Source organism: Colias croceus, chromosome 11 (genome assembly GCF_905220415.1).
Source record: "Colias croceus chromosome 11, ilColCroc2.1".
Lineage (NCBI taxonomy): Eukaryota > Metazoa > Arthropoda > Insecta > Lepidoptera > Pieridae > Colias > Colias croceus.
The window spans coordinates 9,143,195-9,160,299 of NC_059547.1; the positions used below are offsets into that span (position 1 = coordinate 9,143,195).

Below are 17,105 nucleotides of genomic sequence, written 5' to 3' on the forward strand. Positions count from 1 at the left end.
CGTAGAAAACTTATAGTACATCATATATTCATATTATAGCTTCTTAGTTCTTATATTATTGTGTTTCGTAAGGTAATACACTGTTAGTTTAAAATATCTCGGCGTATATTTACAAGGACATCATTTGGGCAAATGCCTACAAAACATACAAGAGTAGGTATGCTTTTTTTCACAAAAAGTGAGCATTTTAAAATTTAATGGGCTATGTTTAGTTTTTCTATTAAAACAGAATAAAAATTGTAGATTTCGTGGATAAGCCAACGAGTCAATTACACGGTATATCTACCGTGCGAACGGGGACATAATTAACATGTATTGCAAGCGTTTATGTAATACTAATAGCTATATACCAAGACGTAGTCTTATGAATAAATGATATAAAGACATGCCTATAAAAACCACAGTGTAATATAGTGTAACATAGTCTATTGTCTATCGTAGTACTGTTGGATTCAATGAAGAAGTTACGCATACATTTCAGCAATATACAGCTCAATAAGAATTGTTGTTGAAGTGTACCAGTCATTTTATTATATAATGGATCAAAATCCGTTTGTCGGAGATAGATGACTTATTTCGGTTAACCGGACAGACTGTATCATGAATATCCCATTCATATTTCCTGCACCAAATACTTAACTACACAAATATTTACAAACATCGTTGTCATACGACACTAAACCATCTAAACGGAGCATTGTGTGTAAACAGTTACACAATCGAACAAAAAAATCAGCACGCCCATACATACATACATGCGTATTGTGAACCCGTGCGTTGTGACGACAGATCAACAATGGAGCGAATCTTACGACAACAACAATGAGAATTAATCGATGTATTTGATGAAATAAACTGCAAATCAAATGTTTTTCTGGTTTGATAATAAGCGATTGCATCGACCCCAATACATAGTATGAATCTATCCTATCCTGACCCCTATAACACAGGTTTAACCTAGCATAGAGGTCATTGTTTAAACTCTGGTTGTAACAAAATGTATGTACCTGCAAATTAGATCTGTAAATTCCATGTGTTTGTGTTTCTGAGTCAAATAAACTTTATTTTATTTTTATTTTTTTTTATCTAGCGCACTTGAAAATTTGTTAATGTTCAAATACCCTCAGATCGAAAAAATAAATAACATTATTTTTTCTTGCACGATTTATTTCATGATCGTACTGCACGTACCGACTTTTCATTTAATACCTATTTCCAAAACCCAATAAGAAATTATGTAATAAAAAACCCGTTCCACTATGGTTTAAAAATACTGATAAATACATTTTTTCACAACAGAGTCATCTAGTATGATTGATAATGAAGCTGTGTACAAGAGGAATTCAGGTGAATTGCCAACTAATAATAAATTACGTACTTCCTCGAACCGCAGAAAAACTGTTTACGTCATTCTAGGCACTATAGATAGGGCTGTATTATGTCTATTCATTCAACACTTTTAGAACTTCTTTTTTACTTATATGCAAAGTATGTACGATAATTTTGAGTAAATATAAATAATTACTCAATTTCTTAGATCCCAATTATAATAGGCAAGTGCCAAAGAAGTAACTATGAAGCTAAGCCTGATGTCCTTTGTCAACCCTTTTAATTTCAAAGGGTTCACCTTTTTCTCATCTTCCCTTTTCACTACACTACGGTATTTTGCAGACATAATAAAAACCTCATAAACTTTAAATAAAGTATTAATATATAATATTATTAGTAGTAGGTACATAATAGCACGATAAAAAGAACGCAAATTTTTTTAGTGCAACCAACCAACCCTAATAGCAAAAAAGTCTTACAGGAAAAATGTATTTAAAAAATACTTACAACATATCATTGATATGTGTCTACGGACATTACTTCTATATCTAAAGTTGGGACATACCGAAGAAAGAATTTGGCGTCACATCCGTTTGTAGTACATGAAGTTTTGTGCAAAAATGTCTATGTAAAGTATATCCTAAGACCTAAGTCCTTAACTAAGCTACTACCATAGTATAAAGAGAACCTACTACGTTAACGAACTTACCTTACCTTAACTAAGATAAGGATTTAGGATAAGCAACAAGCAAGGCATTGGTAAGTGCAGTTCATTTAAATAAAGGATCAAAAATTTCATATCATCATGCACCTCTACTATGGTACTATATGGAAGACCTTTCTAGAAATTCTACCCCAGGTAATCGAGCAAAACCGAGTCAAAATTTACTCTCCCCGTTCAATAAGATACACGTGAACACCGATCGAAAATAGAATCGATATTAAAGATATTGTTTTCGTGCCAAAATAATTCGAATAGCGATGTGGACATTGACGCGGTTTCTGAGTTTTACATGCCGACCACAAGACGGTGAGATACCTCATACCTATACCATTAACTTGGTGATATATCATAACATAAATAAATTAATGGAATGGAAACAATTACAAAGCATACAGTAGGTTTCTCGACGAATTCATTATCATCAGTCAATTAATTTTCAGCAATGTTATGGAAGACTTAAAAATGAACATTGTTAATACAAATTTATTCGTAAGTCAGTCATCAATTAAACGAGCTATATTTAAACCAGTCACTTTTGAAAATCTTTTTGGCCAAAATAACAATAAAGCAGTACCCCAGCACCCATCATGAGCACGATGGCTCATCATGAGATATAAAGGCTTAAAAATACTCAATTAAAATCCTGTCAAGTGCAGCAAAGCTTTTTAGCCGCGCAACAAACTAGTTTTGCATCCCTAATGAACCCTCGTAATGTTAACATTTTGCTATGAAAGTAATGTTAATTATAATAAATTGCATTTTTTTAATGAATAAAATATCTTATTCCATTTAAATGAAACTCATCTTGGCCAAAATAATTCGAATAGCGATGTGGACATTGACGCGGTTTCTGAGTTTTACATGCCGACCACAAGACGGTGAGATACCTCATACCTATACCATTAACTTGGTGATATATCATAACATAAATAAATTAATGGAATGGAAACAATTACAAAGCATACAGTAGGTTTCTCGACGAATTCATTATCATCAGTCAATTAATTTTCAGCAATGTTATGGAAGACTTAAAAATGAACATTGTTAATACAAATTTATTCGTAAGTCAGTCATCAATTAAACGAGCTATATTTAAACCAGTCACTTTTGAAAATCTTTTTGGCCAAAATAACAATAAAGCAGTACCCCAGCACCCATCATGAGCACGATGGCTCATCATGAGATATAAAGGCTTAAAAATACTCAATTAAAATCCTGTCAAGTGCAGCAAAGCTTTTTAGCCGCGCAACAAACTAGTTTTGCATCCCTAATGAACCCTCGTAATGTTAACATTTTGCTATGAAAGTAATGTTAATTATAATAAATTGCATTTTTTTAATGAATAAAATATCTTATTCCATTTAAATGAAACTCATCTTGGCATTATTCATAAAGTATATGGATTCATAATATGGTCTAAATATCTATTCTTTTGGCTGACTAAAACGACCATTCACTGCTTCTCGATGTCTCACAATGTTCATAAATAAAAATAGCGGAATTTTCTAGACGCTCACGCTTTTGGACATTATTCAATTACCCACAAATGGGATCGGCAGACAATACGCGCGATGGCTTGTGACATTGCCTCGTCCTTCCAACGTTGCGTTCCCACGCTTCAGTAATTGGATTTCAATAATGAAATGTACATATACCGTGCCTAAACGGCGTAGATAAAGATCAGCGAGTTCACAATTTTACCTTTGCATATGGTCAATTGAATATGTTTGCTTTAAAACTGATCGTTTATACGTAGGTAATACGCAAAACCCTGAAATTATATTAAACGACGAGCCCACCCTGCTAAGCAATTAATTTATGACTCGTTCGGGGAAGCGCCGCACCTAATCTTTTTTGATACACTTAAAACGAAATGCGACTATTATTGATAAAGTAATGTGTATGAATCGCTGCCACTACGTCGTAATAAAAATCTGATTATTCAAAGCATGCAAGTGTTTAATTAGTAACGCCACAACAATAAGTAATTCATAACATGTTGATTCCATTTAATAAGAGTACTGTAGTTTCAAGGGGAGCACGTGCGCGCGTAGTCTGTAATTACTAATTACTGCCTAATGGTCTAACGTGTGTAGGTTGGTACAGTGAGTCACCGCTAACCGGCTGATGCGCTCGCGCAGCCGCGCAGTATCATCTAAGGTTACTTGAGCAAAAACGTCAACAATACATTTTGTACTCATAGGCTGGAAAAACAATGGATTTTGTAGAGAATGTGAAATCCTTTTGGCCATGGTCACAGACAAAATAGCTGAACACTGCTTAATTATATCACTGTAGTTAGATATTCTGTACATTAAAATTGTGTGGATTTTAATAATAATCTGTTATCATACGTATATAATGTAATGACTTTTGCTGTATACAAACTGATAATAATATGTAGGTAGTTATTACATGAATAATTCTGAGACAACAAATGAAGATTTGTTTACTTGTTCGTTTATACCTACTATGAATTATATTTTGTCCTGATAAATCATATACGTAGCACAAGGCAATGCACGTAGGGGAAGTGGGCCCAAAGGGGGCACCTTACCGAAAAATTAAAAAAAATGAAGTTTGAAAAGAAGTTAAACCATTTATTTTTTTGCAAAAAGTTCCATTATTAAATACTTTTGAATGCTAAGAGGTTAAATTTGTCAGAAGTTAAAGTATATAATAATTATTAACACTTAACAGATTACTAAAAGCCTACGATTGCCTGCTTTGCCCGAAGGGGTGGCCTAAAGCGGGCTTTCGTTTAGGGCAAAACGGGCAGTAGTTGGGTAAAGCGGGCAGGCCTGGATTTAAACAGCAGATTTCAAAATATACAGCCACAAATAATATATATAATAAATAGAGTAAAAGACAAAATTATAGAGTAAAAGACAAAAGTATTTTATAAGTTATGTAGTTATTTCAAACAGTCACACAATTATTTTTAAATTTATATATGAAACAAAGGAACTTAAAAAAATAAAAGTCTCATATAGTCTCATTACAAAATTAAAAATAAATTTATAATTGTCATTAATGATGAAACAAATTATAAAGGTCGGCATAACATGTGAACGACAAGTATTTAAACAAAATAATTCCTAAAATAATGTACCTAATAGGTAAGTATACAAGTTCCATAAATTCTTGTTTAGACAGCCCGTAAAATAAAGAGTCCACGTATTCCAAAAGCTCCATATCTTGTTCCGTATAAAAGACAGTAGATAGTAAACCTACCAAGCTCATTACACGAACGATTTAAGATGTCTTTGCAATGTCGTTCTTGGAATCCCATATTTAGTTGCTACTTTTTTGACAGGTTTTCCTAAAGCCGCGTATAGATTAAGCGCGGCAAACCATCGAACATAGGCGCGCGCGGCGGCCGCGCACTATGTAGACGGGATCGCCGCGCGCGGCGACCCGAACATTGCCGCGCTCGAACGTGCCGCGGGGCGATCCGCTCTCTGTCGGTTTTTAAGACCGCATCAAAGGAGCTTCAGTCGTTCGCTCGCGCGCCGTGTGGACGTTTTGTAATTTTGGTGATTCGGCTCGCGCGGCGTATACGTAAAAATAGACAACGAAAAATGCCGTTTACTAATACAATTGTATGGCGCTGATGAATTTTTGTGGAACAGATTTCCTCCCAATACCACAATAAATCGGTAAGGTATGATGCGTGGGTAGAAATCAGTAAAAAAATAGATATACCTATTCCTGACTTGAAAAAGAAAATGACTATACTTTTGGCGTCCTACAGAAGAGATGTTCGTGATGGATCGCCTGCCGCGCGCGGCAACTACGTTCAACTTAAAATATATCTACATATTGGCTCGCGCAGCAAATGATCGTCAACTCTGGTCGAACATTGGCTCGCGCGGCTGCCGCGCTTAATTTATACGCACCTTAACTCTTGCACTTCTCGCATTGCTTGCTGCATAGTTGAGCGTTGCCATGAGGTTTTTGAAGTTTTACACTTATATTTACTAACCATATGAAAGGAAAAAGCAAATTAACAAAAGAATGTATGTGTGTGTAATGAATGAAAGAAAGAATGTAAGTGAATTTTAGCGGACGGGGCAAAGCGGGCGCGTGCCCGCTTTACCCTGCCCGCTTTGCCTTTTTCGACATATGAAAGGTTCAGACGAAATTCTAACATCAAAATTTTTAGACACGTAGATTTTTATGGAACTAAAATACGGCCAGATAGCCACTTAATAACTTACAAATTTTGGTTGAAGGATTGTAAACACCAAAATAAAAAGAACACATATTACATACCTTGCAATATTTTTCAAAAATCATCGAAAAACATTTATTTGTTGCAGCTTGTAAATGCGTGCTCGCAAGCGAATCGAACGACTGCCGCGGGGTGGGCTAGGGGTGTGGGGATCGTGCTCACGTGTCGCCTGCGCGCCATTATTTAAAATTCCGATACTATACTGAGTGCCCGCTTTAGGCTCTGTGCCCACTTTAGGCCTCCTTCCCCTATCATAGCCGAGGTCAGAATTCTGCAACTTTACAATCCTATTTGATATCTCCCAATTAATAATAAATTTTAACATGGGCTTTAGCAGACCACTTCTCGACTTCACCAGATTAAAACAGCAGTGATTGTCACAATAAACCAATTTTACGACTATTTGTGGATCATATGGATATGATTAATCGAATGCGTAGTAATAAAAGGGTTCCTTGCTGCGTTTTATTACAACAATCAAGGAGATATGTTCAAGAATCATCTCAATATTGCCGCTGACACGATGCGGGTGCAGGATATGAGCGCGACGAGAGACAACTATTTATAAACACGCCTTATCTCGATGACTAAGCGCACTTTAATTTGTACTAGTTAATAAACAAAGGTACGTCTTTACGCATCTGTATTTGTGTAAACAACGATATTTACAAGTTAGTTACCTACGTATAATAAGATACTGTTAATGGATGATATTCATATTGTTTATGTAAACATGTAGCTAATCTGTGAAGATTTAAAATCGTTTATTATGAACCACTATTGTATAGAGAAGAACCGCACCAACAACATTATTGAGTTCTTTGTTGATACGTTTATTTTTCGAGATTTAACATAACGGGTATGGGATAGGACATATGGGAGAAAAAGGGTTTTAGCGCTATTTCTCTGAAAAGATGAATAAGAGTAGTTTTAAGAATACATAATACGATTTACCACACTATCATAATATCATTGGCTTCGCATCACGCCGTATTTCCTTTTCCTTTCCAGTGTTTGCTAAATTGAATTTACTGAACTATAAGCTAGTCGGTATTTACTCAAACATCTTAGTTTACGTAGTAATATGCAAACCTTATTCAATACTACAAGTCTACAATACACCTTTAATGACATAAGCACAAATGAGCAAACAACGTGTGCTAAATGAACCAATTTGCTCGTCGAATTAGCAACCATCTTGTTCAGAGTGACGTCACTGATAGAAAAATACTTTCCCGTGATCGCGATGCAATGTTGTATAAATTATAAACTGTAAACGTAGGAAGTCCGTCTCACATGGTGCTTAATTGTTAAATGGAACGGAACGCTCAATGAAAGCAGGGCGAATGTGACGTGATTCAATATTGGATAACAGATGCGAAATAAGAGTAAAGAGAGGTAAACAGCTGGAGACGAGTGTTTTTCGTTGTTTGTGAAGTTTAAAAGGTCCATGTGTGTGCAACGACAGATCGCGATTACAAAAACAACATGGAAGAGAACAAAACAATGTAAAGAAACGACGAATGGTCAGCTGTTGAATTTTGTTATGTTTGGTTTCGTTTAAAGGATCTTAGAATAAATTGAGAAGATTTTTATCAAAAAACGATTTTTATAAAAATGCGATTGAAAAGTACATAATATGAATTTATGTACTGACTGACTCAAAATGTAAGAAAAAGCAAAATGTAAATGTGTAATTTTTATGGTAACTGATAATAATTTGCCATATAATCTAACTGATTTCTTAATAGGTTGCTTTCAACATAACTATGAAATCTTTCATATATCGCTCATTTCAACATCAGATGACCGCCACGGCTCAAATGTCAAGACCAATCAATAAAGTGTCGATAATCTTTTCATAGCCACTGCCTGATTTAGATTCGAAATATTTCTGAACATTGTATTTCTATTCTGAAGAAAATTTGTAAGAGTCAACAGTCAACAAGTGTTAAAAAAACAATAACACGATCCTCATCTCACTTAACATAATGTACAAACATGAATAAATAAATAAATGACTCGATCAATAAAAATGTTTTGCATAGCAATCAAGTGAAAACAACAGGAAAACCATCTTATTCCACAACATTTTCCTACTTCTTCGAAACTCCAACCTCCGCACTTAATCGACAAACAATAAAGGGTATCAAGTGTACACAATCCAACCTTTCTAAAAAATCTGTGACCTACCCCAAGGCCGTTTATATTAGCTTATCTGCTGATTCATCCGCTGTCAAGGCGTTCCTACTATCTGTGCTACGATACTCAAATTACGTTGATCGATCCACAAGGCCACTCTTTGATCTCATGATTTATTCACTAGTGCAATTTTTAGACCCATTAGTCATTACGACGTTGATGGATCTTAATTCCGAGTACTACTTCATAAATACTCAATGCTGTTTATTATCTCATTTATTTATGTTTCGTTTTAGAGTTCCTTCATAGAGTAATTTTATTTTCGACCATTCAGATAAACCCATGTTTTAATAACCTTCTTTATAATTTAAATTGGCTTTTATTTTTCTGAATTCAAACCTTTAAATCCGAAAGAAACGAAAAGGACTTCTTGAAAACACTCAGCTCTATATCAATCCATTTCAATTTTATAGAAAAGGGTTTGCGCATTGTATAATGTATAGGGCACCTATTCGTGAACATTTCGAGCGTACTCCACATATCCGAACCGGCGTCAACTTTTCTAATGTTTTGAGAGTTCACTGCTAGGTCAACAAGCCCGCATTCTGCCCGTGCATTACTCGGAGTAGTAATACGGGAGGTACAAAGCGATGAGAAGGGCACGTAGCCGGGGGCAGGGGTTGCCACCCGCGCGTGGAAAACAAAAAGGAAATGCAAAACGCGTTTCGCAATTTATATTTTATAGTCGTGTCCTAGTGCTTACATAATGTTGTAGACAAAATGAATCCTGGAAATTCACGACAACTTTTTAATTATTTTCACAGCGCTGCATTGATCCCGAGCTATTAATTTAATAAAGCAAATAATATTTTTTAATTAATACTGCTGTTTACACAAACAAAAGTTGTATAATAATATTTCAAAGTGCCTACTTTGAAATGTTAGTTTCCTTGGCATTTCGTATATTAACAAACTTTACCTGTTTCTCATATCTCTTCTACATTTCCGCGTAAATAATGTTTACGAATAAAAAAGTTCGCATATATTTCATCTGAACTGTGGCAATCCTAGCAAGGATCGTTCGTTTCGGGCACCCTGCCAAGCCGAAGCGCCACTGCGCCCACTGCATCGTCTGTCAGCGCCACAATAAATCTGCGCTCGTAAAATCTCTATTATCCCACCGCTAAGACATAATTTCGCGTATCATCAAGCAGAACGGGAAATAGTCGGCGTGAATGTCTCGTGCGTAGTCTAGGGTTTTTAATGTGAAGCATCTCAAAGTCCAACGGGAAAGAATTCGCGAGGTGCTGTTATTTTTTTATGCCTGCGTCTAAGTACTTTATCGTGTTGTTGACACGCACAACGGATACGACGCTTTAATTTGAAATAAAATAACCATCTACTTATACTAGGTGATTCACTATAAGATACGTTCGTTTAAAACCTTAAAACTTCTAAATAAGGTTGTTTAGAAGATTTGCCAAAACGTAATGAGCTACGACATGCCGAGTCGTGATAAATATATCATTATCATTACACGCGCCATTCTTGAAGAACATTACGCTTGATTAGTATAATAATAGCCCATTCACAGAGAGACGATGATAAAAACCGCCAATTTCTTTAGAATAAGGGCATCTATGCACGCAATCATTATAGAAAGCTACTTTTGGTTTTAAAAATATCCCAAGAGAAGAATTAAGGGCAAAAAGAGCTGTACAGAAACTGTAATAAGCTATTCTTTACAGGGCGTTGCACCCAGAAGTATGACCTAATTCACTAATGGAAAATTAGCTCCTGTTTCCCATAGCGCTTTCATCCAGGGTCTGTTATTTTCCGCTTATATTCACTTCAAAAGGGATACTGTCCTATTTAAAAGCCTACCTTCAAATTTATTATCACTATTAAGTACAGCCAGGTCTTTGTTTCAGTTTACATTCATGGCTGTAGCATCTCTGAATTCATATTTTTAATTCGGTAAACAATAATAAATGAGAGAACTACCTTTCTTATTTTCTTTTTCTTCTAATACAACTTTCATTATACTGTTCTAAACCGAATACAAAATTGCATAAATTACATAAAAAACACGATAAGAAGACTGGAGATATTGTAAAATAATATTTATGTTTATCTCAAGAAGTTGTATAATCAGGGATCACTTAAAAAATGTATGCAATAAAAGCTTCAAAGTCAACCAGCAGGTGTTTCCATTATGTAGTTAATAAATTAAGTTATCTTTGTTTACTTGAGATAAAAACGTTTGTTCTCCCTGTATAAGAAGAAATTAAAATAAGTATTACAGGCCACGCTAAGGCGAAGGACGCCGCTTCAAATCTGGCCACTTGCAAGATTTTTTTTTTGTTTCTTTCAAATTTTCAGTAATATCAGCTGACAACAAGTTTTGAGGAGTTAATCGTGATATATTTGAGATAATATTTATTGAAGAAGGTAAGACAAAATTACTAATAAGGTAAATAAACGGATACATTTGAAAAATAATCAAATTGAAAACCGAAATCAAACAGTAAGCAAATTAATCTAATTAATCACCATCAATCAAAGTAATTCATGGCCTCTTTTTAAAGACAGTTCCCTCCTTTTCTAGAAATAATACCAATTTATAAGTAATCGACTGGAGTACTCTTGACACGCACATCCCGGATCCATTAAAATACTACTTTATCATTATTATTAGAACTAGAACTAGATATTTTCTCCCAATTTATTGAAAAAATAGTCAATTGGCTTTGCTCTAAACTCGTATAAAACTGAACGTAAAAACAAGGAGATCATGCAAAATATGGTTCTCAATTGGCAAACCATATCAACCAACAAAGATTATCATTTTTATAGATACAATAATACATTCAACTTAAAGAAACTAAAAGGCTGAGGACGGAAATCCCGCTAGGGTAAAATAACGATTTAATTTATTTCCTCTTCATCACATAAAGGTTATTAAAAAACTGCACATATTTAAACGTGCAATTATGCTATCGCTATACACGATCAACGATGATTAATAAGTTGATATAAATTATTATTATGACATACGCGAATTAAATTAAACTTTATCGCACGATCAATTCTTAGAATTGAACAGATTTCTTGTTATTGTGTTGAGGGCATGGGTATAAAATACGTACACCAAACGACACTACAAGTTATCTAGCCAGCCAAAATTACCGCACTGAAGGGAGCTCCTCAGTCTTTAAAGATGATTTTGCAAAGCAGTTTTATCGCAGCTCTTGAAAGTTTCTTATAATCAAATAATTTCACAATTATCTCATCAACGAAAACAGTAATTTCTTCACTATAATCATTCGTATAATTACATGGTTCCATTTTAAAAGAAACAAGACAGATAAAAGCGAAAATTATCGCCGTTCTAAATTCATCACTTTCTACGAAACAATGGTTGGAAGTTGGAACCATACAAATAATACAAAAAGCTTGGCCACCATCTGAATACCTACTTAAGTCGAGCAAAAACAGAATATTATACCAGCGGTTCAAGTCTTTGTTCCCACTAATTACTTCCAGTACCCGCAACGTTGACACAACATTTTTAGCCACATTTTACAAGAGCATGGTCGGCAGCTCGAAATTTACATGCATACAGTAGAGTTACGTACGTAAGCACGATTCCCTAAAAGAAAAGTGGAAAACTGTGTGAAACACGACTTCAGTTCTTTCTTTGACGAGACTCGAAACGACTCCTTTCCATTTACCGTAAGTCTCCGTGAAATTTCACTCTTATAGAAGAGGATAAACACACGGAAATGAAATATGTTTTCGGTAAAATATTATTGAATACAACGTGTATACGAAGCTCCAAACTTCCATGCAAAAGCAGTATCTATATTATGCATCTTCAAATCCTTCTGCGTAATCCATAACTACGCCACTATTCAACTTGTATACAAAATTTAAATATGGCATGAAAAATAAATTCAGCCTCGCTTATATGTCAACAGTCCTATGAATAGTGCATATTAAATTTATTATGTGCTAAATTATTTTACTTTTGTCTATAGGTAATATTATACTGCTTCATGTTTACCTACTGCATAACAGATTTAAAAAAAATATTACAATTGCCAATAGGTCTTTTCTTGTACATATGAGGATAATTATTGTACATTATTTGTCTTATCTAATTTACAGTAATTTTATTTCATATGATTTGTTTTTAGTTCGTCTAATAAACTTGTTTTCCTCTGAATACGGTCAGAATAGATACAAATCCCCCATTCATGCCAATACAATCAATACAACAAGACACATCCGGTATAAATCCACCATACAACACCACAAGCACTAAATAAACAACCAATGTGTAATGAGATTCTACGTCTAGTCTGATGCATCATCGCAAATAATAGAACGATCAGTTGCCAAAATATCCGAGTACATGACTAATTGCACGGATGTCCCATAATGACTAAAATGCTGCATAGATTAATTAGGGTGTAGACGTAACCCGATATCCCAATTGAAACGTGGGGCTGAGACAGCTAATGAGTATGTTTGGAAGCCGCGCCATTCTTCGAGTGCAAGCGCTTTGAATAACTCTCGGTGTTTAATGGGCTAATGAAAGGACTTGGGCTATTTAAACTTGATGGTATTTGACGTCAAGTGGACGATCGATAAACCTAAATCGTAAATTAAGTGTTTCATTCACAATTAACAATTATCGCATAATAAAATAAACAATTAAACATACTTAATTTTTTCTCAGAAAGAGGAAATGCAATTATACCTAATAAAGTACCTCCGAACTTATCTTAACAGGTACATCCTAATGCCTTGGATTTTTCGTACGCGATGCTGATTTCTAATTGCTTTCATATTAGAAAATTTTGGTAATCACCGACCCTACACAAAACTACCGAACACAAGCACATCATCCATTGCTACATCTCCATTACCAACACATCAATTAACATATAAAGAACCGTAACCTAACAATGTTGATTCATAATCCGACCTCTTAATGAACACAACACAGCGTGAAGCACACTGCAACGTAGTATATAAGTGATTCACATTTTTTCACTACGCAATTATGATAACTACGTCGAGGGCGGGTGCGTTGACCCCGTTCATCCGTCAATGATTAGATACAAGAACGCTTATTACCCTCAAACCTAGTGAGATTAGAGCCCACTGCGGCCTGCACATATTTGATGCACACTGCAAATTCACTTTCAAAGTCGTACAAACATTTGCACAGCGAAATGAAACTGCAGCGAGATATGAAAGTACGAAAATCTATTTGGGTATTTTTATGATAGTTACACTGTGGTCTTTTATCATAAAATTTCATAATGAAGTAATGCTATAGCAAAATGGTTGTTTTTAAGTTTAAAAATTATGTTTATACAAAATTCTGTAGTTAGATTATTTTTAATGATGCTCCATAGGTTCATTGTACATAATGAGTAAATATAACCAATGTTTTTGCTTACATTCCTCATTCGGACATTAATTATGAGAAAATCTGTACATTGTCATTGTTTTATCAAAACATTAGTTTTTTTATTACCACATTTAAAAACACAACTTTAGCAAATTTTACGAATTAAATAAAAGCCACAATCTCAAGGTAGATTCATGTACTTCTTTTGGTGACCTTGAAATTAAAAATGTGTCTTTGTTGAAATTATCTAATGCAAAAACAACAGCAATATATGCATATCCTATCTTAAATAAACCGCAACTACTTCGCACTTCTTTTTGGACAGTAGGCTTTGAGATAACTTACTCAATAAATTACTTAGTAAACATTTAATCTTAACAATATGCAAGTTGAAGACAAGTCAAGAACTGTAGACGTAAACCATAATTATAAATCTACTACATAATTAAAAATCAGCTATACAACCTTTTAACACATTTCTACCCTCACAAATTCACACACTCATCTAATATATAAAAATCAATGCCACTTTTCGTTGTAATTCCATAACTCGAGAACGGCTGAACCGATTTCGATAATTCTTTTTTTATTATATTCCTTGAAGTACGAGGATGGTTCTTATGTAGAGAAAACGTTAATATGTACCACGGGCGAAGCCGGGGCGGACCGCTAGTTCATAATAAAATCAACTCTAAGTTATACAAAATAGAACTCACTTTACAATCGTTGTGCCGATAGCACCAAGTACATCCGAACAGCAGTCCCACCGCTGTGATAACCAACGCCAGCGCTGGTAACGCGTACAGCCCACCTCCCGTACCCCATGCTGGGATTATACCATTCGAATCTAAAACAATTGAAGTTATCTACTAATTACTAAGTAACAGTATATGATTTGTTTGTGTCAGGGATGGGAATGATAGGTGAAGAATGTAAGAGGTACCTAGAACTAAGGATATAGTGATAAGTTTACAATTTAGTTTAATATATGTATGGTTTGGGGTATGCTGTAAATAAATAAATAAATAAACATATAAATACAATTACTACTAATTAGTAGTACTAAGTAACATGTGAGCCGATAAAGAACTGTGCGATCAAACTAAGAGTATGATGGACTTAGCATTATATTTTTATTTATTTATTTAATCATTTATTGTACCACACCATTTAATATTACAATGTACAGTATAATATATAATTGTATGGATGCGAAGTACAAAAGGTGACCTTATCGCTTAAAAGCGATTTCTTTCAGGCCACCTATATTGTAATGTAAGCTGTTAATTGGAACTAATTTATTATGTTAATAATTCAATTTGATTTATGAGTCACACAAAATGAAATAAACCATTATTGATATACAAAAGTTTTTTAAGTAAATTGTGTTTATCAAATGAGACACAAAGGTTGACACTCCTATTTTAAGTTGGATTACACACCCTGGCCTTCCATCAGGCAGCTAGGGCTTTAGTTTATAGCCAGCTTATCTAAATTGGAGGTTGTCATTCTTATGATGAATATAATATGCTTGTTTATTACATTTGATCAATGGATACTTTAACTATTGAGTCACTTCAAATAATGTAATACAAATAAATAAACAAACAAATAGGATTGTAATGAAAGACCTACTTATAGAGACAAAGTAATACACTATTGACTATTGAGATAGTAAATGTATTTTTTTCACATATTATATACCTAAGTATAGTTTTATCTACATACCCAGACTAGGTAACTGGATACAAAGTAGATTAAAAAAAAATTGATCATAATATCTATAACTTTGTATTTTGTGCAAAAACTGTTATAATATTTGATGCATTACAACTTCTACATTTATAAAATCAGTAACATAGGAAAGGATAGGATTCTAAATTCAATCTTTTAGTTGCAGCACACTTCATCCACAGGACAGGAAGGAAGATTGTTACTACTTATCTAGTTATTTGTTTTTGTTGATCTAGTGCAAACATAACAAATGCAGTATAATCTAGGAATTTCTGATTTTTTACGGTCCGGTGTGACATGAAAAAATCGATGAATTGGCTTGTGCACATTGGCAAATGACGGACAGTAAAATTACATATAGTGCACAAGCTAGTATTTAGATTAATGGCGTGCCATACCTGACCGTAAAAAATTGGCATGCCAGACAGTAAAATTCCTTGTAGTGCACAAACACCCTTACAGACAAATTAATGAAAACATGGAAAGTGTCACCAGTGACCGAATTTTTTATTTTTTACTGTTTTATGATGTTTAACAAAATGAATATACAGTACATATTGTGGCATTACAATAATTACATTTATTGTCCTATTCTCCTCTACCATCCAGCATGTTGATTAATATTATATCCATGTTTAGAATTAATTACATAAAAAGCAAACCGCTTAAACGGATAGTCATATAAATACATTACATTAGAATAACGAAGATTGAGGAGAATTAGAAAACATGATTGAACAATGTTTTAATATTTTCGTTCATAATTTAGCATTTTTTTATCGATTTTAAATGGAAAATTTATGAATAAAATTTCAAGTACAGAAGTCACAATGTGAGTAAGTGATAATTGTCTAACGTATTCCCAGATTTAAATTTTTATTATTTAAATTATTAACTTACCATGAGGGTAGGCTTGCGGCGTTGGTCCAATTGGCAAACCATTTACCGTGTATAAGCCTGAAGAGGCCAAAAATAATACCACCCATAACATAGCCATCATTTTATCATTATTTGCACAGCCGTATTATTTTTCGTTTCATTATTTATTATTCCAATACATCACCACAACACAAAAAATAGACGGTCCATGACAGGTATGCACTTACGAAAAATACTAGAACACTACACAATACTGACGGTTTAACTTATGTGAAAAGAACATTTTCAGGTTTCAGATTATTAATTACCCGTTTATTATTTTTATTGAATAGGCTTTTCACAAACATTTACATATAAATTGCGCAACCCACAGCTGTACAGAACGCCATTTTTCGATTTCAGTGTTGCTTGCTTCAAATGAATTATTATCACTGTCATGCACTTCCAATTTTGAAAGATGGTAATAAGCTAGTTACATGATTTCTTAAAAATTAAAGAATTATCAAAAGTGATAAAAGATAACAATAAAAATATATAAAAATAATAAATATCTCTTAAACATTTACGTAATAGGTTATATTATATTGTACAATCTTGCTTTTCATCTTATTGACTTTAGCCATGTCCATTGTCCAATT

The 17,105-nt window shown here is 33.9% G+C and overlaps 1 protein-coding gene across 2 annotated transcripts in view; it reads right to left on the reverse strand.

The window, feature by feature from the left end:
- The window catches only part of LOC123695871, a 38,121-nt gene extending 21,253 nt beyond the window's left edge, over positions 1–16,868 (reverse strand). For both annotated transcript variants that reach the window (XM_045641820.1, XM_045641819.1), the window contains exons 1-2: positions 16,489–16,868; positions 14,571–14,701 (exon numbers count right to left, since the gene is read on the reverse strand). In XM_045641820.1, coding sequence (XP_045497776.1) covers positions 14,571–14,701; positions 16,489–16,588 — 231 coding nt within the window. In that variant the 5' untranslated portion in view covers positions 16,589–16,868. The remainder of the gene's footprint in view (positions 1–14,570; positions 14,702–16,488) is intronic.
- Between the last annotated feature and the right edge of the window lie 237 nt (positions 16,869–17,105).